The 25,404-nt window shown below is 44.2% G+C and overlaps 1 protein-coding gene across 9 annotated transcripts in view; it reads left to right on the top strand.

Annotated features, from left to right (window-relative positions):
• LOC122541051 (multiple C2 and transmembrane domain-containing protein 2-like) overlaps positions 1-25,404 on the top strand; it is a 487,119-nt gene that overhangs the window by 307,061 nt on the left and 154,654 nt on the right. For all 9 annotated transcript variants that reach the window (XR_006309501.2, XM_087981162.1, XM_087981161.1 and 6 more), the window contains 2 exons: positions 962-1,036; positions 2,527-2,646. Coding sequence is in view for 8 of the 9 variants with exons in the window: in XM_087981162.1 (XP_087837288.1) it covers positions 962-1,036; positions 2,527-2,646 (195 nt within the window). In the remaining variant the exon portion in view is untranslated. The remainder of the gene's footprint in view (positions 1-961; positions 1,037-2,526; positions 2,647-25,404) is intronic.

Here is a 25,404-nt window from a genome sequence, read left to right as displayed (position 1 = left end):
CTTAGTGGTTAGCACTACTGCCTCACAGTGCTAAGGACCTGGGTTCAATTCCCACCTCAGGCAACTGTTTCTGTAGTTTGTGCATATTTCCCATGTCTGTGTGGGGTTCCTCCCCCAGTCCAAAGATGTGCAGGCACGGGTAAATGTAAAGTAACAGGTTAGGGGAATGGGTCTGGCTGGGTTATTCTTCGGAAGGTCAGTGTGGACATTTTGGCCTTAAAGGCCTGTTTCCACACTGTAGGGATTCTATGATACTGTGTGCAAAAACAAAGTTTTTCGTTGTACCTGGGTACATGTGACAATAATAAATCAAATCAAATCGAAAGGATTTTTGACAAATTTCTTTTTAAGACCAGAGATAGTGGTTTGTGGCCATGCTGCACATAAACTTTATGTTTCTTCAGAACAAACATGGAAACAGGAAACTAACTTGTCGATACGTAGTTGTCGGTGAGGGCTGGAGCTATGTCCAATATATAGTCCAGTTCAAGCAAGGGCTGATGCAGCAGCACTCAGTCAAGACAAAATGAGGAAATATGGAAGGAGTTATGAAAGATTCAAGTGAAGAGGTTAGCATTGATACAAATCCAGTTTTCTGGATGTTTACATGACTGGCTATTGTGGTGAAATTATTTTATCCCACAATGCCTTAGATAACCAGCAAACCAAGAAGTAAATTCATTGAGACTGAACTTTCAGATGAGAGTCATATTCTAAGAAAGCACAGCTTATTTTTGATCAAAATCTCAATACATGTCAATCTTCAGACAACAAACATGTTTCTTCCATCGAATATCTTTTATTATTAGAGTGTGGGTCCTATGGTGTTGTTATGCTGTCATCAAGCCTGGCTTCTAATGGGGACACAAAATGGGTGAATTTCCAGCAGGTTTGCTGGATCATGTTCTCTTACACGTGGAAACTTTCTGAAAATGCTCATTTTGTTTTTAAACTTCCTCAGATTAAAGCAAGTATCCGGACATTTAAACCCAAAGAACCAAGAAATCAAGAAGAAAATGCCAAATTTTCCAGAAAGGTACTTGAATATTCTACACCGACAGATGTAATTTGCAAATTTGTTGTTTCTCAATTTACTTGTTGAGCCCATAGTGTATTCTTATTGACGGTTCCTGCTGTTAGAGCCCTGAATGATGTAACAGTATAGGTAATGTCACCATAGTCCCAGAGTACAGTAGAGTTGCTCTCTCATTAGAGAGATGCAACTGATGGTGAGTTTAGCCTGAGGGTCACCATGCCTCAGGGAGGGGAGAGGTAATGGTCATCTCACCTGGTATGGGAATTGAACCGGAGATTTTGGAATCAGTCTGCATTGCAAACCAGCTAACTGAACCCCTTTAACAATTATGAATGGAGGGCATGATTATGGGGTCACTGGTGTAAAATTTCAGGCACATAATTTTATTTTACCGAGGGCCTGGTGGAAGCCCTTACCCATCTATATAATAATATGGAATCTCTAGCTTAAGGCTGTAAATATTCAGGAACTAGTCTGGGGAAAATGCAGTGGATGCTATTGTAATAAATACTGATGACTGTTAATTAAGATCTGAGATGCAGTAATAAGAATAGTAGGTTAAAATTTTCCAGCTTTGTGAGTATGTGATGCGAAGGCATAAACTATGCCCTTACAAGTGTTTTGAAGCTCTGTTTAGAGAGATGGCTTAATGTGTGTACAGATGTATCTCAGTTATACAATGCAGGAAAGTGAAAGTGAGGAGTGTCCGATCAGCCATAATCCTATCCAATGGAGGAGCAGGCACAAGGGGTTGAATGGCCTACTCCTGTTCCCATTTTTAAGGGATATTTCTAGATATTAAAGATATAAACAGATGTGAGGATATTGCGTGCAAAAAGCAATGAGGTTTTAGGTTTATGTTCAGTGTCTTGTATGCTCAAGCACGGGGTACAAGAGTATAGTGGAAAGTGTACAACGTCACCACGCACAGCGTTATCTTGGGTACAAAGTACCTCGGAACAAAATCTTAGTTACAGAAATAGCAAACTAAAGAAGTAAGTTAAGAAGTTCAGCACAACAGTTTTCTTTGCATAGAAGTAGAAAAATAAAGAAATAGAGTTAAAGTGTCAAATGTTCCGGTCCTTTCTTGAGCCATGGTGCTGACAGATGTCCCAAGCTGGGCTTCCCCAAGAGAGCTCGCTTGCTCTCCTCTGCATTTGCCCTACTTTCACCTATGCTGAGGTAAGACTAATGAGGTGGATGATCAGCCATGATCTACAACAGCATTGGGGAAATTTTACATCTATCTTAGAGAGCCTTGTTATCCAGGTAAACTCAAGTGATTGAGGAGGGAGGAAAGGGGTGGGGAGGGAGAAAGGTCACAAAGTCTTCGCTGCTGTCTGACTATTAAGCATGGCCTTTGATGGAATCAAACCCCTTCGTGCTGAATCATTCGTCCGAGAGCAGTGAAGGCAAATTGGAGCACTGCTGTTAGACTGCACAACTACCATTGATCCAGTCTCTTCCCCCTGTTTGTTTGATGTTCACAGACATTAACGAGGAATGTTCGGCGTGTTCGGAATATCACCAGGGCGATATGGAATACTTTGCAGTTCATCCAGAGCTGCTTTGAATGGCATTCTCCCCAGAGAAGTTTAATCGCCTTTCTGGTAGGTGGTATTATTGCAATCTATAATTCTCATCTGCACAGAAGGAGAACAGTGTTCTGACCATTAGGAACTTCAAATATGGTACAGCAGCCTTTAAGCTACACTGCAATATCTTAATATAGAAAACCTCTAAGTTAACAGTCTTCAATACGATGATCGCGTGGTCCTGCTGCTTCAAGAAAATACACATAGACTCATGCAGCATGGAAACAGACCCTTCGGTCTGACCAGTTCATGCTGAACATAATCCCAAACTAAACTAATCCCACATCCCTGCTCCAAGCCTCTCCTATTCATGTACTTATCTAAGCATCTTTTAAACATTGTAACTGTGGCCGTAGGGGTCTATTGCAGGCTATCCACTTGATTCTGTTAGCACTGGGTCCTTTTAGTAGAGAAATCAAGGTTATACGCTTACATTGGGCAGCCTCTGTCGGCATTTTGAGAAGCGCCCAGCCTGCATCTACACCCCCTTTTTAATTGATAGTGCAGCCAAGGAGGTTATCATCTGGTTAGTGCAAAATCATTGTCACTGTCAATGAGGAGCAAAAGTACTCCCCCTAGTGTCAGGCCAGTACCATGGGCCCTGTTAACCTGGGAACCCCTCCTTTTCTTTTGTGTCAGGCCAGTTCGATCTCCAGCCTAATGAAGACAAACCACTTGATGTTGGAAATCTGAAATCAAGACAGAAAGTGCTGGAGGTACTCAGCTGGTCTAGCAGCATCTGCGAAGAGAGAAACCGAGTTAGTGTTTCAAGTCTGGTCTAATTCTTCTTCACAACCAGATCTGAAGCCAAGTCATATCGGATTCAAACCCATAACTCTCTCCCTCTCTCCGCAGGTGTTGCAAGACCCTGCTGAGTTTCTCCAGCACTTTCAGTTCTGGTTTTGATCTGCAGGCGGCTAACCTCTGCGATGCTTCAGAGTGGCAAACTGGAGGGGCCTGTCATAAGCAGCACATGATGTGTCAGTAATGTGATCTGGTCTGTAGTTTGTACGGGGATATTCGCTGGTCGAGCTAGCACACCATGCTGCCAGATGATAAAAATGTACCCTCTTGACTTTGGTTTTTCTGAAACTGTTGTGCCATCTACCATACAGTTAACCGTCTGAATTGCTGCCATATTTTAGTCCTGGTTATCACCCTTTCAAGTATATTTGGATATTATAAGAGTAATGAATTTGCAAGATCATAAGAAGATATTTCTAAAACAACCAGTTGTGTACTTCTGAAGTATATCCTATGTTGTATGGCTGTCATGTCCCACACTGTGGCAATTTTGCTTTCTTCTTCATGTTGGTTGGGAAATAAATGTTGGTCAAGATCCTGGGCAGTCTTCTCTGCTCTTCCTCAAAATAATCCCTGATCTACGTTGCCTACATCTGTGAAGGCATTTGCCACATCAATGTAGTTGTCCCTCTGATAATTCAGAGCTGGAGTATCAGCCTGGACTTAGTACAGCAATTTCGAATGGGGTATGAACGTAACCTCCTGACTCAGTGAATGAGTGTATCATCCACTGAGACAATTTAGGCTTGACTCACAAAAGTGACAGACTGTTGCTCGGCAGCATTAATTGCAATCTTTTGGGAGAATGCCAAAGATGTATCTTTGTGCAATTATCAAACTCAACACCTCTGCAAAATCAAGGGTTGGATGGTTTGGAAAGCTTCTGGTTGATTAGCTCGAGTTAGGTGGCAATGATGTGGGTTGTGATGAGCCATGGTTGAATATATTTATTGGCCTAGTGTTCAAATGCATTGCACTGGACAATTTTGACTCTCATAAGTGTTCAATTATAAATTTTATTTTAGAAAACTGCCAAATGCTTGTCAGCTTGGATTTTAACATTATTCATCGGATACGAGTTTCTATAGCGTTTGGTTGTAACATTAATAATCGAGAGAGTTCTAAGAATTTTGAGAGAGTCAAAATAAACTATTTCCCTGTAACTAGCTCGAATATCACCAGTCCCACTTTCCCCTTGAATAACAAGGTAAAACCTAGGTTGTTATGAATCTTCCTTCAACTTTTCAATGATTGTAATAATGTTGTTAGCCCCAATTTAAAAGTGATTTCTGTCTTCCTTCATGTCTCTCAACTACTCCCCCCATTGATGAGCACATTGGGAATCTGCTCACTATTAGGGGTGTAGGTACAGCAGCAGGCTATTCAGCTCCTTGAGTATGCTACGCTATAAAGTTTGATCACCATTGGTCTCTCATGAACCCGTCTAGTGAAAAGGTATCAGTTCCAGTTTTGACATTCCACTTGAGATCTCTCCACCCCACCCACCATCACTGATAGTTTTGAGGTGAAGTGCTTCTGATCTTCACTCCTCTGTGTGTGAAAATGTTTGCTCTGATGTTCCCTTAGATTGAACCAGTTCTAAGGTTCACTATGTGACCTCGTGTTACCAACATTGTTTTTGAACCACTTGCTGAGATGATGTTCAGAGAGTGACATGGGTTACTTTCCTTTCTAATGTTCTCTGCCTTCCTTGGTAATTGTTCTGTCCTTACTGTCCAATTCCCGGAAATAGCTGAACTAAGAGTAGGGCACTGACAGTGAGGAGTTCTGCTGAGGAATTAGCGGTGTACTACTCAGTGACTTCATAGGATCCCTACAGTGTGGGAGTAGGCCAGTCAGCCCATTGAGTCCACACCAACCGTCCAAACAGTATCTCATTCTGACCGAACCCCTGCTCTATCTCTGTAACCCTGTATTTCCTATGGCTAATCCACCTATCCTGCACGTCCCTGGATACAATGGGCAATTTAGTATGGGCAATCCACCTGACCTGCACATCTTCAGACTGTGGGAGGAAACCAGAGCACCCAGAGGAAACCCTCACAGACACGGGGAGAATGTGCAAACTCCATGCAGGCAGTCACCCGAGGGTAAGAATTGAACCCAGGTTGATAACACTGTGAGGCAGCAGAGCTAACCACTGAGCCACCGGACCATCCTGTCAGATTTGTGCACCAGCATGTACCAATGAACCAACCTCATTAGCAACAACCAATTATTTTGGAAACTGATGACCCTGCCAGTCTGTCTGAGGTGGACCCTCAAATGCTCTGCTTGGCAAGCACTTTGAGTTAAATTTGACTGAGTCTGGAGTCCCCTAATGGAGGGGCTGCAGATTGTCCGGAACATTTTTGACCCTGAAACAATTTAAAAGGATGCAGCCACTTACAGGGGCCTAAAGGTTTGGCAGCCTTGCCATGGGCTCTAGCATTTGGGTAGATGCCAAAGCAAATCTGGCAAGAAGGCAGAATTTGTGGGCATTGAGTGACGTTGCAGCTTCTGAATGGCCTATCGCAGCTGCTATTTCTTATGCTTTGATGTTTGAACAGATGCATGAGATTGACTGAATATCGTTACATGCCTGTAAGCTTTATTTGTCCCTTTAACGTCTTAAAACTACTTCTCCGCTGGCATGTCACAATAGCAATAAGATGGAGCGGAGCTGCGAGGTTTAAGATCCTTGATCCCTTGAAGAGCCCATTGAACAGTAAAGAACAACAAAGGGGGGGAAGAGGGCGTGCAGTGTGAAAGCACAAGAGGGAAGGTAAGAGGAAGCTTGGCATCTTCGCTAAACAGTACAGCACACACTGCATGACCAAGTTCATCCCTAATGCAGTCTCTGGAAACAGATGTGGTGGAAGCTGGCACATCTGTCAAGTGCCAGGGCAGTACTGCTACCCAGCAAGGCTACCCTGTAGCTGGCATACATCTGCATATTGTACAATATTATCAAAATCTGCTGGCCTCAAGCTGAACTTTTAATAAATCTTACAGCTCTGTAATGTGAGGGTTCGAGTTAGAGGCTGAATAGATTGGGGATTTTTTTTCGCCTGCCGCATCAGAGGCTGAGGGGTGACCTTATAGAAGTTTACAAAGTCATGAGAGGCATGGATAGGGTGAATAGTCAAGATCCTTTTCCCAGGGTATGGGAGTCCAAAATGGAGGGCATAGGTTTAAGGTGGATGGGGAAAGATTTTAAAAGGACCTGAGGAGTATCTTATTCATGCAGAGGATGATGCGTGTGTGGAAAGAGCCGCCAGAGGGAGTGGTGGAGATGGGTACAAATATAACATTTAAAAGGCAACTCTATGGGTATGTGAATTGGAAGGGTTTAGAGGGATATGGAGCCAAATGCTGGCAAATGGGACTAGGTCAGATTGGGATTACTGAAGGGTCTGTTTCGATACTGTATGACTCTGTGACTCTACCTGCCTGTAACTAAGGGAATCTGGAGCTGGGGCAGCATTTTGGACTAAGTGGTCTTCCATTTGATATGGAGAAGAGGAAACATTTCTGCTGTCAGACAGAAAGTAATCTTTGGATTTCTGTATGTCTTTATTGCAAATGAATGGAATATAAACATAGGGTCCCCTTGCTACAATGGCATTGGTGAGACTGCATGCAGCCAATGCTCCTTAAAAGTCGCTGGGTCAAAATCCTGGAGCTCCCTTCCCAACAACATGCTGGGCCTACCTCCACCCAGACGGACTGCAGCGGTTCAAAAGGGCAGCTCACCATCACCTTGTCAGGGCGCACCGAGGGACAGGCAATAAATGGTGGGCCAGCCAGCGACACCCACATCCCATGAGTGAATTAAAAGAAAACATTTTGTTCTCATGAGAGATGTCCTTGTATTTGAAGTAATTCAGAAAGTTTTGACAAGGTTGTATCCTGGGATGAAAGGTTCATTGTCTCTCTGAGAGGAGATTGAGGCAAATTGGTCCTGTCCTCATAGGCATTTAGAAAACTCTTATCAGAACATGTCTGACTCTAAGGGGGATTGGCAGGGCAGGCCGAGAGGATGTTGTCCTTTATGAAGGAATCTAGAATCTGCAGTTTCAAAAGAAGAGGGTCTCCCATGAGGAGAATCTGTTCTCTCAATGCTTTAGATATCTGCATGCCAGACTGCAACAGAAGTTGAGTCACTCTGTATACACCAGGCTCAGCTAGACAAGTCCTTAATCAATAGGGGATTCGAGTGTTATGGAGAATAGGCCAGAAAGTGGATTTGCGGTCACAACCAAATCAGCTTTGACCTTCATGAACGGTGGGTGAGGCCCAAGGATCTGTAAAGTCCATGTGTTCCTGTATGTTCTTCACTGGCACAAGGGCTGGGCTGAATATTCAGCACATGCTTATTACATCATAATGATGAGGCAATGACCTATTGGTATTATCACAAGGCTGTTAATCCAGAGACCCAGATAAGGTTGTAGGGACCCAGGTTTGAAATCCCACCATGGCAGATGGTGTAAGTTCAACTAAGTAAAATCTGGAAGTAAGAGTTTAATGGTGATCGTGAATCCATTGTCGATTTTTGGAAAAACCCATCTGATTCACTAATGTCCTTCAGGGAAGGAATCTGCCATCCTTGCCCAGTCTGGCCTCCATGTGACTCCAGACCCATAGCAATGTGCTTGACTCTTAACTGCCCTCTGGGTAATTAGGGATCGTCAGTAAATGCTGGCTTAGCCAGCGACACCCTAATCGCGTGAATGAATGAAAAACATTTACTGTATTCTCTAGTGCGAATAAATGGGATTAGTGTAGTTTGTTAGTTGACATAAACATAATGGGCCAAAGGACTTGTTTCTGTTCTGCATGATTACATTAGAATCCCTACAGTATGGAAATCCCTTCGGCCCAACAAGTCCACACCGAATCTCCGAAGAGTAGCCCACCCAGACCCGTTCCCCAACATTTACCCCTGACTAATGGGCCTAACACTATGGGCAATTTAGCATGGCCAATTCATCTGACCTGCACATCCTTGGATTATGCGAGGAAACCCACACAGACACAGGGAGAATGTGTGGAGTTTGCACAATCATTTGCCCGAGACTGGAATGGAACCTAAGTAGCCACGGTGCTGCTCACTGCTGAATGAAGAAATTGCTCCTCACTCTAAATTTAATGGGAAACCCCTTATTTTGATATCATATCCCCAAGCTCTGAACTTCCCCACGAGGGCAAAATGTATCTACCCTGCTCTATTGTTCCTACCCGGCATCGCACACTTGCTTCATACAGAGAATGTAATGTCAATACATGGAAGGTTCCACTTCTTCAGGCATCCTCATCAATATTTACCTGCAACCTGTTTATCTGTGCCGTTAACCTGGCTGTTGTCTGTGGGACCTTAGTATGTGCAAACTACTCTATTTTCTGTATTCACTACATTTTTAAGGTATTGGTGGGTTGGAGGATCTATTTCTGTGCTGTACTGTATTGTATTATACATAATGGGCTGTGAAGTGCTTTATGATGTCCTGAGGCCATCTTGGTTTGTTAGCAATATCCATACTTTTGAGCCTTAGTAATAGTTAACCAGGCTATAATATCAGGTTGAAACCTGCCTTTAACACATTTATAATGTCCACATGGAACTTATAGAATATGTCTTGGAGATACTGATTCCCTGTTGAGATGGATGGGGTAAGTGTTGTGGATTTAACCTGCAGGAGCAGTTCTCAAGATGGGAGAGTGTACTGAACCCTTTCTGCAGAGCTATTCTTGCCTTGCTCTATCTGCCAAGTCTCCTGAAGGCCAGTGATTAAAAACAGAAACCACATAGAGTCATAGAGATTTACAGCATGGAAACAGACCCTTCGGTCCAACCTGTCCATGTTGATCAGATATCCCAACCCAGTCTAGTCCCATCCGCTAGCACCCGGCCCATATCCCTCCAAACCCTTCCTATTCATATACCCATCCAAATGCCTCTTAAATGTTGCAATTGTACCAGCCTCCACCACATCCTCTGGCAGCTCATTCCATACACGTACCACTCTCTGCGTGAAAATGTTGCCCCGTAGGTCTCTTTTATATCTTCCCCTCTCACCCTAAACCTATGCCTTCTAGTTCTGGACTCCCCAACCCCAGGAAAAATACTTTGTCTATTTATCCTATCCATGCCCCTCATAATTTTGTAAACCTCCGACGCTCCAGGGAAAACAGCCCCAGCCTGTTCAGCCTCTCCCTATAGCTCAAATCCTCCAACCCTGGCAACATCCTTGTAAATCTTTTCTGAACCCTTTCAAGTTTCACAACATCTTTCCCATAGGAAGAAGACCACAATCGCACGCAATATTCCAACAGTGGCCTAATCAATGTCCTGTACAGCTGCAACATGACCTCCCAACCTGCTCTCCAGGGTCTATTTGTTCAGCAACACTCCCTAGGACCTTACCATTAAGTGTATACATCCTGCTAAGATTTGCTTTGCCAAAATGCAGCACCTCGCATTTATCTGAATTAAACTCCATCTGCCACTCCTCAGCCTATTGGCCCATCTGGTCCAGATCCTATTGTAATCTTAGGTAACCCTCCTTGCTGCCCACTACACCTCTAATTTTGGTGTCATCTGCAATGTGAAGTTCCTATCCCCAGTATTTCAATGGATGAATGGATGTTGACTCTCTCCCATCCCATGTCCATGAAATCCAGGAAAAGTTAAGGATTGGATTGAAGATTTTCTTGAAGTTTGCCATCGCCAAAGAACCCAGTCCTTTCCCTTTCTCTCCAATACCGGGGAGACATTAAAATGGTAGGTCTAAATTAAATGTATAACCACAAGTAGACCTGATTTGGAGATGCTGGTGTTGGACTAGGGTGTACAAAGTTAAAATGGTAGGTCTAAGTTAAATATATAACCACAAGTAGACCTGATTTGGAGATGCTGGTGTTGGACTAGGGTGTACAAAGTTAAAATGGTAGGTCTAAGTTAAATGTGTAACCACAAGTAGACCTGATTTGGAGATGCTGGTGTTGGACTAGTGTGTACAAAGTTAAAAATCACACAACACCAGGTTATAGTCCAACAAGTTCCCGCTTCAGGCGACTGACTGTGTGGAGTTTGCACATTCTCCCCGTGTCTGCGTGGGTTTCCTCCGGGTGCTCCGGTTTCCTCCCACAGTCCAAAGATGTGCAGGTCAGGTGAATTGGCCATGCTAAATTGCCCGTAGTGTTAGGTAAGGGGTAAATGTAGGCGTATGGGTGGGTTGCGCTTCGGTGGGTCGGTGTGGACTTGTTGGGCCGAAGGGCCTGTTTCCACACACTGTAATGTAATGTAAAAAAATGTAATGTAAAAAAAAAGTTTAATTGGAAGCAGTAGCTTCCTATGAAAGCTAGTGCCTCTAATTAAAACTGTTGGACTATAACCTGGTGTTACGTGATTTTTAACTTTGTACACAAGTAGACCGTTTGAGAAATCGTCTCCAGGTAGGTCTTTGAGTTTTGCTGCAATTTCACAACTCAAAGTGTGATGTTATTCTGAACTTAGTGGGATAATCAAGAATAACCAATTTGGTGAAGAGCTGTGAAACTGGAAGTCGAACTGAGTTGTGACTCTAAGAGGAATCCAGCATGTGGTAATTAATGGAATACTGGCTGCAGTTCAGAAAATTTGCCTCAGGGAGCCTAAGTATTTCATGCAATAACAGCCTTACTGTGTGACAGCCCCACTGTGTGGCCTGATGTCACCTTATCCAGAACATGGTTACAGCCACAGTGTAAGAAATGGTTGACCAGAGCTGTACAGGAAGGTGTAATATCCACTTGGAATTTCCCTCCTGTCCTGCAGGCCTCGACTGAGGCAGCCAGCCTTCCTCACTGCGATACTAACTTTGGGGGAGAGATGTAAAACAGGTTGTCAAATGACTATCCTGTTTTACAGTGTTGCATACATTTGAAATCTATGCTTATTCATGGGCTTGAAAGATGATAATGAAAAGTGAGAGCTTTCAAGGCAATTCTGATGTAATCTTTAATAAAAGCCCTGGGATTAGGCTGTACATTCTGCTCCTTGTGAAGACTTGCTTGCCCCCCCCCCCCCCCAAATTAATTATCTTCAATCTATCCTAAATTACTCACAAGTTGTGTTCTTCCAAACCTGATACCCAAGGTATCCGTTCTTCAGTGAACAGATAATTTCAAAAATCTGAATTTGATTAATTTCCACTCGACAAACATATTAAGAGTTTGCTTAACCATGAGGAAATGCAGCACGGTCCTCCCACAGTCGAAAGATGTGCACGTTGCGTGGATTGGCCAGGCTAAACTGTCCCATAGTGTCCAGGGATGTGCAGGTTGTGGGTGCATTGGCCGGGCTAAACTGTCCGATAGTGTCTAGGGATGTGCAGCTTGGGTGGATTGGCCAGGCTAAATTGTCCTGAAGTGTCCAGGGATGTGCAGGCAAGGTGGATTGGTCAGGATAAATTGACCCGTAGTGTCCAGGGATGGGTTAGCCATGGTTAAAGTAGGGATGGGAGGAGCTGTTGGATCTAGGAGGAATGCTGTTCGGTGAGTCAGTACAGACATGCTAGGCTGAACGGCCTTGATCTGCACCGAAGAGATTGTATTCAATCGTACATTGTATTCTATGTTCTGTTCTATTCCATTCAATAACATAAAGCAGCTATGATCTGACTGAGTGCTGGAAGAAACACATGGGTTGAGTAGCATCCTCCTGTCCATTCTTTAACGTTTAGAGAGATCAGCAAGGTTCAGGCTGAATGTAATGTTGTTTAATATTGCTTTAGTTTGTCTCCTTGCTGACACGAGGACTTGATCTGAGGAGCCCGTCTAGCGATTCTCAGTCCTGCCAGTCTGCTGTGTACCTTCACAAGATGAAGATAACTGCCCCCCTGATAACTAGTTTATTCAGCATTTTAATACAGGGTGCCCATTCCCTTTCTTTCTGTCTCCATTCTCTGTCTGAGCATTAATGGAAGTAAAGTGTCTCTGTTCTCTGAATACCTGTGCAGCAGTCAGTGGATCACAAAAGGAGACTCAGTAACCTGAGTGCAATAGCGTTTAATTATCGTCTCAGAAGACTGATACCTTGTGTGAACTGTGACCCTTGTGAAGAACTCACCTTGTACCCAGATTTCCATATAATGTAGCCTTGTCTCCTCAGCGACTGAGATTTGACTGTCATTTTGTTCTGAAGCTGTCATTTTTATTAGTGTGGCACACGGTATTTTTTTTGTTTGAGACGCACGTCAGACGGTTTTATGTTGTCTATTATTTTCCCGGGTCTTTCCGAAAGCTGCCTCTTTTCATTGCAGTTGGATGTGGGCGTGCTTGATGTGGGTAGGATGTAATTATACTCGCTGCAGGTGACAGTTACAAGAAGGCTTTAGCAAAAACGCAACTGAGTGATGGAAAACTTCGAACAAAAACGCACCTTGTGGTCTGGAAAAACAAAAAGAGAAACGTATTTCTCCAATCCGTGGCGGAGTTTAATGTGATTTTAATGTTGTTTGCTGCCTTGACCTGTTCTGCATTTCTTAATATAATGGATTGTATGGATCTCTTTGCCCTGTCTCTCCAGCATCTTGCCTATTGTGCACACAAGCAAAAAAATAACAAAAAGACATCTTCTGTGGCAGCTACTTTGTGTGTCACAGTCATATAAAGCAGTGTTTGGGTGGGAATGCTGCCACAGTCTTGCTCCGTGGCCTCACAGACAGGGCACCTACTTTGCTCTTGCTGACCCCACAGATTATTCACTGTGATTTAGCCCAGTTGGAGGGAAAATGTTCATTATCTGTTTCAGCTTGGTTTGGTTCAGTTTAGCATATTGATTTATGATGCACCATGGTAACCACACTTGACTAGGATTATTGTGCCTGTTCTAAAGTATGATCGAAAATATCTTGCATTGCTTTGTTTGCTGCATATGCACTGAATGGTGTCGCCCAGGTTATAGAATTTATCCGTGAAAAATGCCTTCTATGAAACGATTGAGACCCAATACGTCGGGCTGGAATGCTTAATGTTTGGAGTGGAGGAGGCCGAGGAGCGGGGTTTATGGAGCTGTTATTCCCGTTCTTATATCTGGGTTTGTGACCATTCAGGATAAACTGGTGTAAACGTGCACCGTCTGCAATTCCCAGCAGCAAAGGAAATGAGAGTGAGGACATTCAGGGCTGTGCTGCCCTTGTGCACCCAGTGCTGCGGCTGCTGGTGCTCCAGCTGGTGCTGCTGGCATTCCCAATACTGCTGCTGGTGCTCCAGCTGGTGCTGCTGGCATTCCTAGTGCTGCTGCTGCTGCTCCAGCTGGTGCTATTGGCATTTCCAATGTTGCTGCTGGTGCTCCAGCCGCTGCTGCTGCTGGTATTCCCATTGCTGCTGGTGTTCCTGATGCTGCTGCTGGTGTTCCCATTGCTGCTGGTGTTCCTGATGCTGCTGGTGGTGTTCCTGATGCTGCTGCTAGTATTCCCATTGCTGCTGGTGTTCCTGATGCTGCTGCTGCTTTTCCCATTGGTGCTGGTGTTCCTGATGCTGCTGCTGGTGTTCCCATTGCTGCTGGTGCTCCTCACCTGAAGTCCATTGTAAAGGTTCATTATGTGCTCCTTTGCTGCCGTGGAGGCTGACAGCATGGAAGTGCAGGTCAAAGGCAAACCTGTCCAAGGATACAAAAAGGTCAGCAAGAGTCTGAGAAATCACTTCTCAAGCTGGCATACACAGTCTCTATTGAGTCCCAGCTGATGGCTATTACTGAACAAGTTAGATTGCAGACTGAATCTTGCTTGATAGATCATATTTTGTTTTAATTTTAATGAGGTGGCCTCCCATTGAACCAGGAACATGCGATACAGGAGATTTGATTTTACCAAGAAAACCAGTGTTTGTTTCACAAAAGAAAATTGAATAAGCCCAAACTATTTACATATAATGCAAACTAAATATTTTAAAACACAAGGTTAGAGATAAATAGACAAGGTCTTTTCCCCAAGATGGGGGAGTCCAGAACTAGAGGGCAAATGTTTAGGGTGAGACGGGAAAAATTTAAAAGGGACCTCAGGGACAACCATTTCACACAGAGGGTGGTACGTGTATGAATTGAGCTGCCAGAGGAAGTGGTGGAGGCTGGTACAATCACAACATTTAAAAGGCATCTGGATGAGTATATGAACAGGAAGGGTTTAGAGGGATATGGGCCAAGTGCTGGCAAACGGGACTAGATTGGGTTGGGATATCTGGTCAGCGTGGATGAGTTGGAACAAAGGGTCTGTTTCCATGACTCTATCACTATATAATGACGGCAATAGCCAGTAGCATTGTTGCTAGATTCGTAATCCAGAGACCCAGGTAATGCTCTTAGGAGCCATGATTGAAGACTACTATGGTAGATGGTAGAACTTGAATTTAATAAAAATCCGGATTTAAAAGTTTAATCATGACCACTGTCCATTATTGTGAAAACCCATTTGGTTCACATGCTCTTTATGGAAGGAAATATTACTCTTCAGAGGGTCGGTGTGGACTTGGGCCAAAGGGCCTGTTTCCATAATGTAGGGAATCTAATCTAATCTAATCAAATCAGTGTACTTTTTACAACACCTCACTCTGTTTGATTTAACTATGACTTTGATTTCCAGTCTCAAAAATCTCAAAACTTTTCCTCAAGCTTTCCTTCAGACCTGAGTTTAAAAACACTAAGTTTCCAATAATGTCTTCAGGGTTTTGTCCAAACACCTCTGGTTTGGAACTATTACTAGCCTCCTTACTCTGAGGTAACCTATCCTAACTGTCTTCCCAGGAGCACTTTCATCTTCATTCTAGGACTTCTGCAGAACTACCTCAAACTGGAAATTTGAAAAACAAAACCTTTGTTTTTTTGGCCAGGGGTGTTTCCATTAAGCTTAAACAAAAAACAACTCCTGGCATTTCTAACAGAAAACCTGATGCACAATTATTTACCTTGCTCGATTGTAAACGCTGCAAAGGTACACAAAAACTTATTTCATTCGGAAAGGTAATCCCTTCAAGCTGTTTTAAAATAAATCACTGTGGCTAAAGAAATGGCTACAAGTTCATCATTAAACTTTCTGACACACAAAAAAAACCCATATGTCACTCATTCAAAATTCAAACATCCAATCTTAAACTAAATGATATATATAAATATATAAATCATGCATGCTACATCACAACTGTTGGAACAAGTTCTGAGAGTGAAATCCTTTCATTTAAACATGGAAGAGAGTATCATGGTTCAGTATGTAAAAGCTTTCTAGCCTGTGGATTTTAGTCATATGCCCTTTGACCTGTATTAATTGCAGATCTACCTATTCCTTCTGGATTACAGCATGCTATTTTAATATGGAAGTCCCTTCAGGTCTGACAGACTTACTTTTTTTGTTTTGTTTCAATTCCTTAAGCATCAACGCTGTCTGCAGATTAAAATTAAGCCTGATTGACGTTTCTCCCCCCTCTCCCTCTACCTTTGTTCATTACCCCTCTTCCCTGGTCCTTCCCCATCCCTTTCCACCTTTCTTTATTCATTCAAGGGATGAGGGTGTCACCAGCTAGGTCATTTATGGCTTAGAGGATGGTTAAGGTTTTGGAGCTGGAGTCACATGTAGGCCAGACCAAGTAAGGATGGCAGATTTGTTTCCATAAAGGGTATTAGTTAACTAGATGGGTTTTTATGGTAATCATTATTGGTTACATGGTCACCATTTCAGCTTGTTTTTAATTGAATGCAAATTTCATCATCTGTTATGGTGGGTTTTGAACCCATGAGCATTTGGCTGGGGTTCTGGAGCACATGTCTTATGGTATTACCAGTAGGCCGCCCCCTATCCCAAGAAGATATCAAAGCAGTGTAGAGCTATGTAGCAGTTAATAGTATATTTGGCGGTGGTGGGACTTGAACTCACACTTCTAAAGAGACTTTTTTTTTAGATTAGATTACTTGCAGTGTGGAAACAGGCCCTTCGGCCCAACAAGTCCACACCAGCCCTCCCCTACATTTACCCCTTCACCTAACACTACAGGCAATTTAGCATGGCCAATTCACCTAACCTGCACATCTTTGGACTGTGGGAGGAAACCGGAGCACCCGGAGGAAACCCACGCAGACACTGGGAGAATGTGCAAACTCCACACAGATAGTTGCCCGAGACGAGAATTGAACCTGGGTCTTTGGCGCTGTGAGGCAGCATTGCTAACCACCGTGCTGCCCTGTTACCACACTTCCGCAACTGAATGTGGTCACTGTTTTAAAAGTTGCCAATGGGGCGCCTCTCAATCTTCTCTTTTTCTAAAGAAAGGAGCCCGACCATGTTGAGGTAAGTGTTTTCATGGATACAGCTATAACAGTGAGTTTGAACCTGGCACCTCAGGAAAGCTGTCGAGGTCTTGAGGTGGATGCAGATAATGTTTGCTAGATTGGCACCATGAATGTGGGACTTCAGTTACATGAAGAGATTGGAGAAGCTGGGCTGTTCTCCTCAGTGTTTAGAGAATTATTTAGATGTTCACTTGCAATGCTATGGCACACAAGGCATTGATTGAGAGCTGGAAGTGGGATTAGAATAGTTGGATTGATTTGATTGCCACAAGTTTGATGGGCCGAAGGGCATCTGTCTCTCTTCCCCCCCCCCCCCCCCCCCCCCCCCCCCCCGCACCCCCCCCCTCCACTTTTCCTCTCTTTTCTCTTCGTTCACTTTTTTTTCCACTCTCTAATTACTCTTCCTTTTTTTTCCTGCTCCTTCTCTCATGCCTCTCTTCCCCCTCTTCCCAAGTTCCATTAGCATCGATTCAGGAGTTTGAGATGGAATTGGAAAGGAGATGGAAGGAAGGAATGCACAAGATGATACTGCTACTGTTGCTGTGTTCACTGTCCTCCAGAAAGTCCTCCAGCTAACGCTGACACAAAATGGAATCTATCTTATTTGGTTGCTGTTACAAATATTGATGAATTTGTGTCATTTTCCAGGACTGTTAATGTGAGTGAACACAACTGTGCATAATCTCAGATATTTGGTCACTCGTAGGTCCTCCTATGGACCAGCTCCGAGCTCTGTAACCTCCTTGGGATTCCATCCTAACACACGCTCATTCTCACCGTATTATGCGATGTATGTATCACAGGCAAAACTCATACATGTTACCCATCCCTCACTGACCTTCAACTGAATAGCTCTCTAGGCTCTGTCAGAGGCCAGTTAAATAATCAACCACCTTATTATGGGCCTTGAGTCACATCTCCGCTCAGCCAGGTAAGGAAGGCCAGTTTGCTTAGCTAAAGGACATTAGTGAACCAAGTGGCTTTTTTCCAATAATCGATTATCCATTAAGCTAGCCTTCAATTCCATATTTTATTGAATTCACTTTCACCATCTGTCATAGTGAGATTCAAATCCATATCTGCTGGCCGTTAGTCTGGAGCTGCGTTCAGTGACATTACCTCAACCAACCCACAACCGCTGAATGACTTCTGCAACCTCCATCTACCTGATTACACTCACCTCCTCAACTCTGTAACCCAGCTCATTAACCCTGCCAGAAATCTTCAATCCCATGCAAGCATTCACTCACCCCTCTCTCTCTCTCACTCTGCTTTTCATTCTCTCTCACTCTGTCTCTCACTTTTTCTCACACTTCCTTTCACATTCTCTCTCCCCCTCTCTCTCTCTTTTGCATCTACCTCTCACATTCTTGCTCACATTCTGTCACTTTCTCTCTCTCACTTTCTCACTGTCTCTCTCATAGTTTCACTCTTTCATTCTTTCTCTCTCACCTTCTCTCACACTCACATTCTCTCTTTTTCTTACACACAGACACACATACACTATCTGGAAAGAAACACTCGAGGGTTCATTTTTAAGCTGTTTTTGATACTTGCTTGCTTAGGTTTGTGTTGGAATAAACTCGTGTGACACAAGAGTGATGAAGCCACAGTGACATTTGGTTTCTAATTAGCTGTTGGAGAGTATCTGTGTAGGCCCCACACACAGAATGGTCAGTTTCCAACCACAACCTGTTCAAACATTAACGGCAACATTTCATAGCACTACACTTAGCGCCGTGTTTTATATTATAACAAATTGCAGCTTCATCAAAAATCATTCCTACTAATTTACAAATGTGTTTTAGGTGGAATTGTGTTGCAACTTTGCAACATTAAGCGTGTCGAACATGCAGATTTCACAAAGAATTATGTATGGCACTTGCATATAATTTTAATCCTAAATTAATATTTTGGTTACGCGAATCAAAATAAGGATTGCAGGTGAAAAGAAATTACACTGCCGTGAATGTAAACAGCCATTCGCTCCTCTGCGTTTTGTAGCGTCATAATTTGTCGGCTGTCTGACAGTTTCAGGAAACTGATTGGAAGTCAGGAGCGCTTTGCCAAACCTCGAAAACCACAAGCCGTCTTAGGTGTCCCCGCCTTCCTCACTTTGTACATACACTCAAGCCTGACCACTTTTGTGAGACGAGGTTCTGTAGATCCCCTCACCGCATTCTGTGGCCTGAAAAAGAAATAGCCCCCTCTTTCACCGAATCACCGCACGATTTGGGAAATATCACCCGCTGTTCTTGTGGTTATGGTTTTGGGATTTTTTTTTGTCACAAGAAGTCCCGTGACGTAGACGTATTTGAGTGTTCACTTGCAAATTAGCTGCACACTTTGTAAAACAGCGACTGCCCATCTCAGTGAATTCATTGCCAGGAAAACACTTCAGGAGATTGTGAGTGATATGTAAATGCAAGTCTTTTTCTCTTAGCCAAGACCACAAACTTAACCATTGCTACGAAAGTGAACGTTACCGTTGTGCTAGGGAATTGTATGCTGTTCTCAAGTCCTTCCACTCCTCAATTTTAAGAAATGCATCTGTAATTCTCTCCTTTTCCCTCTCTTTCTCTTTCATGTCCACTGTCTCTCATCTCCACCTCTTAGTCTCGTTCTCTCTGTCCATCTCTCTTGCCTCTATAAGACCATAAGACACAGGAGCGGAAGTAAGGCCATTCGGCCCATCGAGTCCACTCCGCCATTCAATCATGGCTGATGGGCATTTCAACTCCATTTACCCGCATTCTCCCCGTAGCCCTTAATTCCTTGTGACATCAAGAATTTATCAATTTCTGCCTTGAAGACATTTAGCGCCCAGCCTCCACTGCACTCTGTGGCAATGAATTCCACAGGCCCACCACTCTCTGGCTGAAGAAATGTCTCCGCATTTCTGTTCTGAATTTACCCCCTCTAATTCTAAGGCTGTGTCCACGGGTCCTAGTCTCCTCGCCTAACGGAAACAATTTCCTAGCGTCCACCCTCTCCAAGCCATGTATTATCTTATAAGTTTCTATTAGATCTCCCATTAATCTTATAAACTCCAATGAATACAATCCCAGGATCCTCAGCCGTTCCTCGTATGTTAGACCTACCATTCCAGGGATCATCCGTGTGAATCTCCGCTGGACACGCTCCAGTGCCAGTATGTCCTTCCTGAGGTGTGGGGACCAAAACTGGACACAGTACTCCAAATGGGGCCTAACCAGACCTTTATAAAGTCTCAGTAGCACAACAGTGCTTTTATATTCCAACCCTCTTGAGATAATTGACAACATTGCATTCGCTTTCTTAATCACGGACTCAACCTGCATGTTTACCTTTAGAGAATCCTCAACTAGCACTCCCAGATCCCTCTGTACTTTGGCTTTACGAATTTTCTCACCGTTTAGAAAGTAATCCATGCTTCTATTCTTTTTCCCAAAGTGCAAGACCTCGCATTTACTCACATTGAATTCCATCAACCATTTCCTGGACCACTCCTCCAAACTGTCTAGATCCTTCTGCAGCTTCCCCACTTCCTTAGTACTACCTGCCTGTCCACCTAACTTTGTATCATCGGCAATGTATCTCTTCCTATCTCTCATTCTCGCACCCTCATAGTCTCCCTCGTGTTCTCACTCACACTGTCATTTGTTCTCATACAGCCATTGTGACACTCACCATTGCCCCTTGTTCCTGGTCCCCTTGGTGCTAGTTCAGTAGATATATTCAAGAGGGAGCTGGATGTAGCCCTTGCTGCTAAAGGGATCAAGGGTGCAGCAATGGGAGACTGAGATTACGTGATCAATCATGATCATATTGAATACTAGTGCAGACTCAAATGGCTGAATGGCCTATTCTTGCATCTGTTTTCTATGTTGCTATGTTCTGTCAGTCTCATTCGCGACAGTATTTTGTCCTTCATTAGAGAGAGACGGTTGGTACTGAATTTAACCTGAGGGTGACCATGCCTCAGGTGAGATTGAGAAGATGAGACAAAGGCAGAGATTGCTAGAGAAACCTGCACGTCCAGCGAGATCTGGAGGGAAAAGCAGAGATAACGTTTGGAATCTGGTACAATTTGTCTTCGTAAGAGTTCTTCAGTTCTGACTCTTCAGAACTCTCTTTCTTTCTCCCCCCCTCTCCCTCTCTCTCTCTCTCCACGTGTGCTGAGTTTCTCCAGCATTCTCAGTGTTTGTTTCAGGTTTCCAGTATTCACAGTATTTTAGCTTTATTTGAGAGGGGAAGCCTTCATCATTACCTCAGTTGTCATGGGAATTCACCTGTGCTGTTTGACCTCACTCTCCATTGCAATCCAGCCAACTGGTATCCCAAACAGTACAGTCTCGACATAGATTTGGATTAACCCTGGACATCGTACAGACCCATTTAAAACTTGGCTTTCTCACCCTAGTGTTCGTGTGTTTGGCACTTAGATGTCGGACTTGAACACTGTGACAGACATGAACGAAGCACTGTACTGCGCACCATTGTGGGCGAGTTTCAATTGTCCCTGTGAGACCTGGAGCTCGTTATTTACAGTTTTGTTGCATTAGATCTGACCAGAAAGGAAGAGCTTTGGGTATTAAAAGATCAGGAGGTGTTATGGGTGGATTGGACATCACCTCCAAAGGGCAGAGGCACCTGGGCACAGTTGGCAAATCACCTTTCTGTCATGTTATTTGTTTTGTTTGCCGTATCTGTTCTGACGTCTTGTCGATTGTTTCCGTATTGTGGATTCCCAGTGAATTTGGAAGCTAGAAATAGGGGCTTGGCCTTTCAACACTGGCTATGGTGAAGGTAGTATTTTGGTTGGCAGCAGACTGGCTATCTCATAGAGCCCTTACAGTGTGGAAGCAGACCATTTAGCTCATCGACTCCAACTGACCCTCCAATGACGTACATATTCTGCAATGTCCATTGTGTTCACTTCAGTGGAGAGGGACAAGAGGCAGGGCATGTGACGGGCATCCACTGTCTGACTTACAACTTTAACCTGAGGGCTGTATCCAAGCTCTCTCACCCAGTGACTTTCAACAATTAAATGCTGAAAAAGAGTGAAATATAGAAAATGGTCTGAATGAAAAACTTGATAATTTAACCTATTCATGGTCACCTTTGGATCAGTCAATCAGAACCCTCTCATTTTCTCTGTTCTTGAATTTTTGCAACAAGTCCTTTCACTCCTCAATTTTAAGTAATTTGTGTGTAATTCTCTCTCTCTTTCTGTTTGAAACCTACCGTCTCTCACTCCATCTCTTAGTCTCCTTCTCTCTGCCTCTCTTTCTTGCCTCTCTCACATGCTGTCTCTTTCTCTCACTCTTGCTGATTCTCAATCTCACTCACCACTCCTCCTCATTCTCTCACTCACACTCTCACTTGGTTTTTCAGTCACTCTCGTTTTTTCCCTCTCACATTCTCCCTCCTTCTCACTTAACTGTCCCTCGTTCTCTCACTCTCCCTCGTTCCCTCACGCTCCCTCGTTCCCTCACGCTCCCTCGTTCCCTCACGCTCCCTCGTTCTCTCACTCTCCCTCGTTCTCTCACTCTCCCTCGTTCTCTCATTCTCCCTCGTTCTCTCACTCTCCCTCGTTCTCTCACTCTCCCTCGTTCTCTCACTCTCCCTCGTTCTCTCACTCTCCCTCGTTCTCTCATTCTCCCTCGTTCTCTCATTCTCCTTCCTTATCTCACTCTCCCTCCCTTATCTCATTCTCCCTTGTTGTCTCATTCTCCCTCGTTGTCTCACTCTCCCTCGTTGTCTCACTCTCCCTCGTTGTCTCATTCTCCCTCGTTCTCTCACTCTCCCTCCTTATCTCACTCTCCCTCCTTATCTCACTCTCCCTCCTTATCTCACTCTCCCTCCTTATCTCACTGTCCCTCCTTATCTCACTGTCCCTCATTCTCTCACTCTCCTTTCTTATCTCACTCTCCCTCCTTATCTCACCCTCGTTCTCTCATTCTCCCTCCTTCTCTCACTCTCCCTCGTCCTCTCACTCTCCCTCCTTCTCTCACTCTCCCTCCTTCTCTCATTCTCCCTCCTTCTCTCACTCTCCCTCCTTCTCTCACTCTCCCTCCTTCTCTCACTCTCCCTCCTTCTCTCACTCTCCCTCCTTCTCTCACTCTCCCTCATTCTCTCACTCTCCCTCGTTCTCTCACTCTCCCTCGTTCTCTCACTCTCCCTCGTTCTCACACAGTCGCTCCCTCTCACACACTGACTTGCCTTTTTTATATCAGTTTCACTGTATGGCATTAACATCCTGCTAATGGGCCTGTAATACTGGAAGATGTAAAGCAGACACTGCCAAGTTTCATAAGCAGTCAGAGTTTTATGGCATTAATCTCTAGAGATTTGAGTACTTTTTTCCTTGAATTACACATGACCTGAGAACTTATGTTTTATCTTATTCCCAAGTGAAAATATTACTCAAACAACGTATGTAACCAATTTCTAGTTTTGCTTGTGAATAAGGAATTGGATTAATACTTGCTGGACACAGCACAAGATGAAATTAATACCTAACTAGCATCGACAATAAGGAGCTGAATGTCCCTCCTATTATCTAAGCTTGTCATCTTAAACTGAGTTGGGGAAGGGGGGCAAATCGATAGAAATTCTTGTGGCAAATAGACAACATGCAGGTCTCCTACTGCCATTCGCAGTCTCCTGAATAACAATCCGAAATCTCTTGCTTGAGAGGTTTGAAAGGACATTAATGCTGCAACTCTCATTTCCACCGGCAAAAGATATCCAGGTCAAAAATCACATGACGCCAGGTTATAGTCCAACAGGTTTATTTAAAATCACAACCTTTCAGAGCGCTGCTTTCAAGTCCTGTTGGACTATAACATGTGTTGTGTGATTTTTGACTTTCTCCAACCCAGTCCAACACCCGCACCTCCACAACATAACAGATTATCCAGGGTTTCAGTAAATGCTGGGAACACCCTGCAGAAAGGTGATGAGGTGCATTGTGAGGTTTTGGTATCGTTTCCCTCGCTTCAGCAGCTGAACTCGGTAAAGCTTTGTGTTTCCTGAGGCTGTGGTTTGCTTCATTACCCTGTTGGAATGCAGTGAGTCTGCTGCCCCTGCTCCGTGCTCCCTCGGCAATAATGCAGGATGACTCCTTCAGCATGTTTCCCTTGTGACCTCGGCAGTGCGCCGGGGTGTCTTACCCCTGACACCGAGGTCTTGGCTGGTGGGGTGTGGAATGATGGATGGATGGATGTGGAGGTGCAGTCAATGCCGGTCTTTAACTCAACCATTCAGTGTGACTCAAATCATAGAAACAGGCCATTTGGCCCTTCAAGTCCACACCAACCCTCCGAAGAGCATCCCACCCAGACCTCCGCCACCCTATCCCTGTAACCTGCATATCCCACGGGTAGTCCACCTTGCTCACATATCCCTAGACACTACAGGGCAATTTAACATGGGCAATCCACCGAACCTGCGCATCTTTGGATTGTGGGGGGAGCCCAGAGCACCTGGAAGAGAAAAAAAAACACACACACATAAAATGCACACTCTATAAGGACAGTCACCTGAGGCTGGAATCGAACCCAGTCCCTGGTGCTGTGAAGCATTAGTGCTCACAACTGAGCGACCCATGCCGCCCCAGATATCTGGATAATTCTCAAACATAACAGTTCGGTGTTTGGGGGAAGAAGAGCAATAGGTTTTCTATCAATGAAGACCATCTCATTTGGATATCTGTGGCAAACTGGAGGGGTGAGTGGCCTATCCATCCCACCCTCAGACTTCCCAACTTCCGGCCCTGCTCCGTTTGTCTGTCTGTCAGCTGAAGGAACCTAGTCTGCTAAGTGCAGCCACCCCTTCTGCAAAAGGGTTCTCTTCTGAAGGTTAAAAATTGGCTTTGATCACAGTAATATACATCATCCCCAAAAAAATGTTCCATGATGAGTTATGTAAAAATATACTGCAAAATGTCCTGAATTCGGTATTTCAGGAAGTGCAGTCATATTCAACTTTCCCAGAACTGAGGTACCTGAATACAACTTCAATAGGTTTGATAATTGACAGTACATTCCATGGCATGTAAAAAACCTCTGGGGTTTAACCCAGTTTTCACCCCTTCCCTTTGGGGTACTGTGGCTGAGAGGTCTGCATCAATGGGGCTGAGGTGGAGATGGTTGAAAGCGTCAAGTTCCAGGGAGTGTTGGTCGTCAACAATCTGTCCTGGTTCACCCACGTCAACGCGATGGTCAAGGAAACACAACAACGTCTCTCGTTCCTCAAAAGGCTAAGGAAATGTGGTATGTCCATAAAGACCTTAACAATTTTTATAGAAGCACCATGGAAAGCATCCTGCCTGGATGCATCATGATGTGAACAGCAACTGCATTTCCCAAGACGGCAAGAAACTACAGAGAGCCGTGAACACAGCCCAGTCCATCCCACAAAGCAGCTTTCCATCCATTGACTCCATCTATACTTCCCACTGCCTCAGAAAAGCAACCGACATAATCGAAGACCCCTCCCACCCCGGTTATACTCTCTTCCACCCTCTTCTGTTGGGGAGATACGTGTATGATCAGATTCAAGGCCAGCTTCTTCCCCTGCTGTTATCAGACTTTTGAATGGAACTCTCAAATGTTAATGTTGATCTCTCCCTCTGCACCTCCTTTGTTGCTGTAACC

This window comes from Chiloscyllium plagiosum, unplaced genomic scaffold (assembly GCF_037043375.1).
Source record: "Chiloscyllium plagiosum isolate Xiang-an unplaced genomic scaffold, Cpla_swu_hap1 HiC_scaffold_39, whole genome shotgun sequence".
Classification (NCBI taxonomy): domain Eukaryota; kingdom Metazoa; phylum Chordata; class Chondrichthyes; order Orectolobiformes; family Hemiscylliidae; genus Chiloscyllium; species Chiloscyllium plagiosum.
Note: the sequence above shows the minus strand (reverse complement) of the source record. Positions and strands in the feature narration are given on the sequence as shown.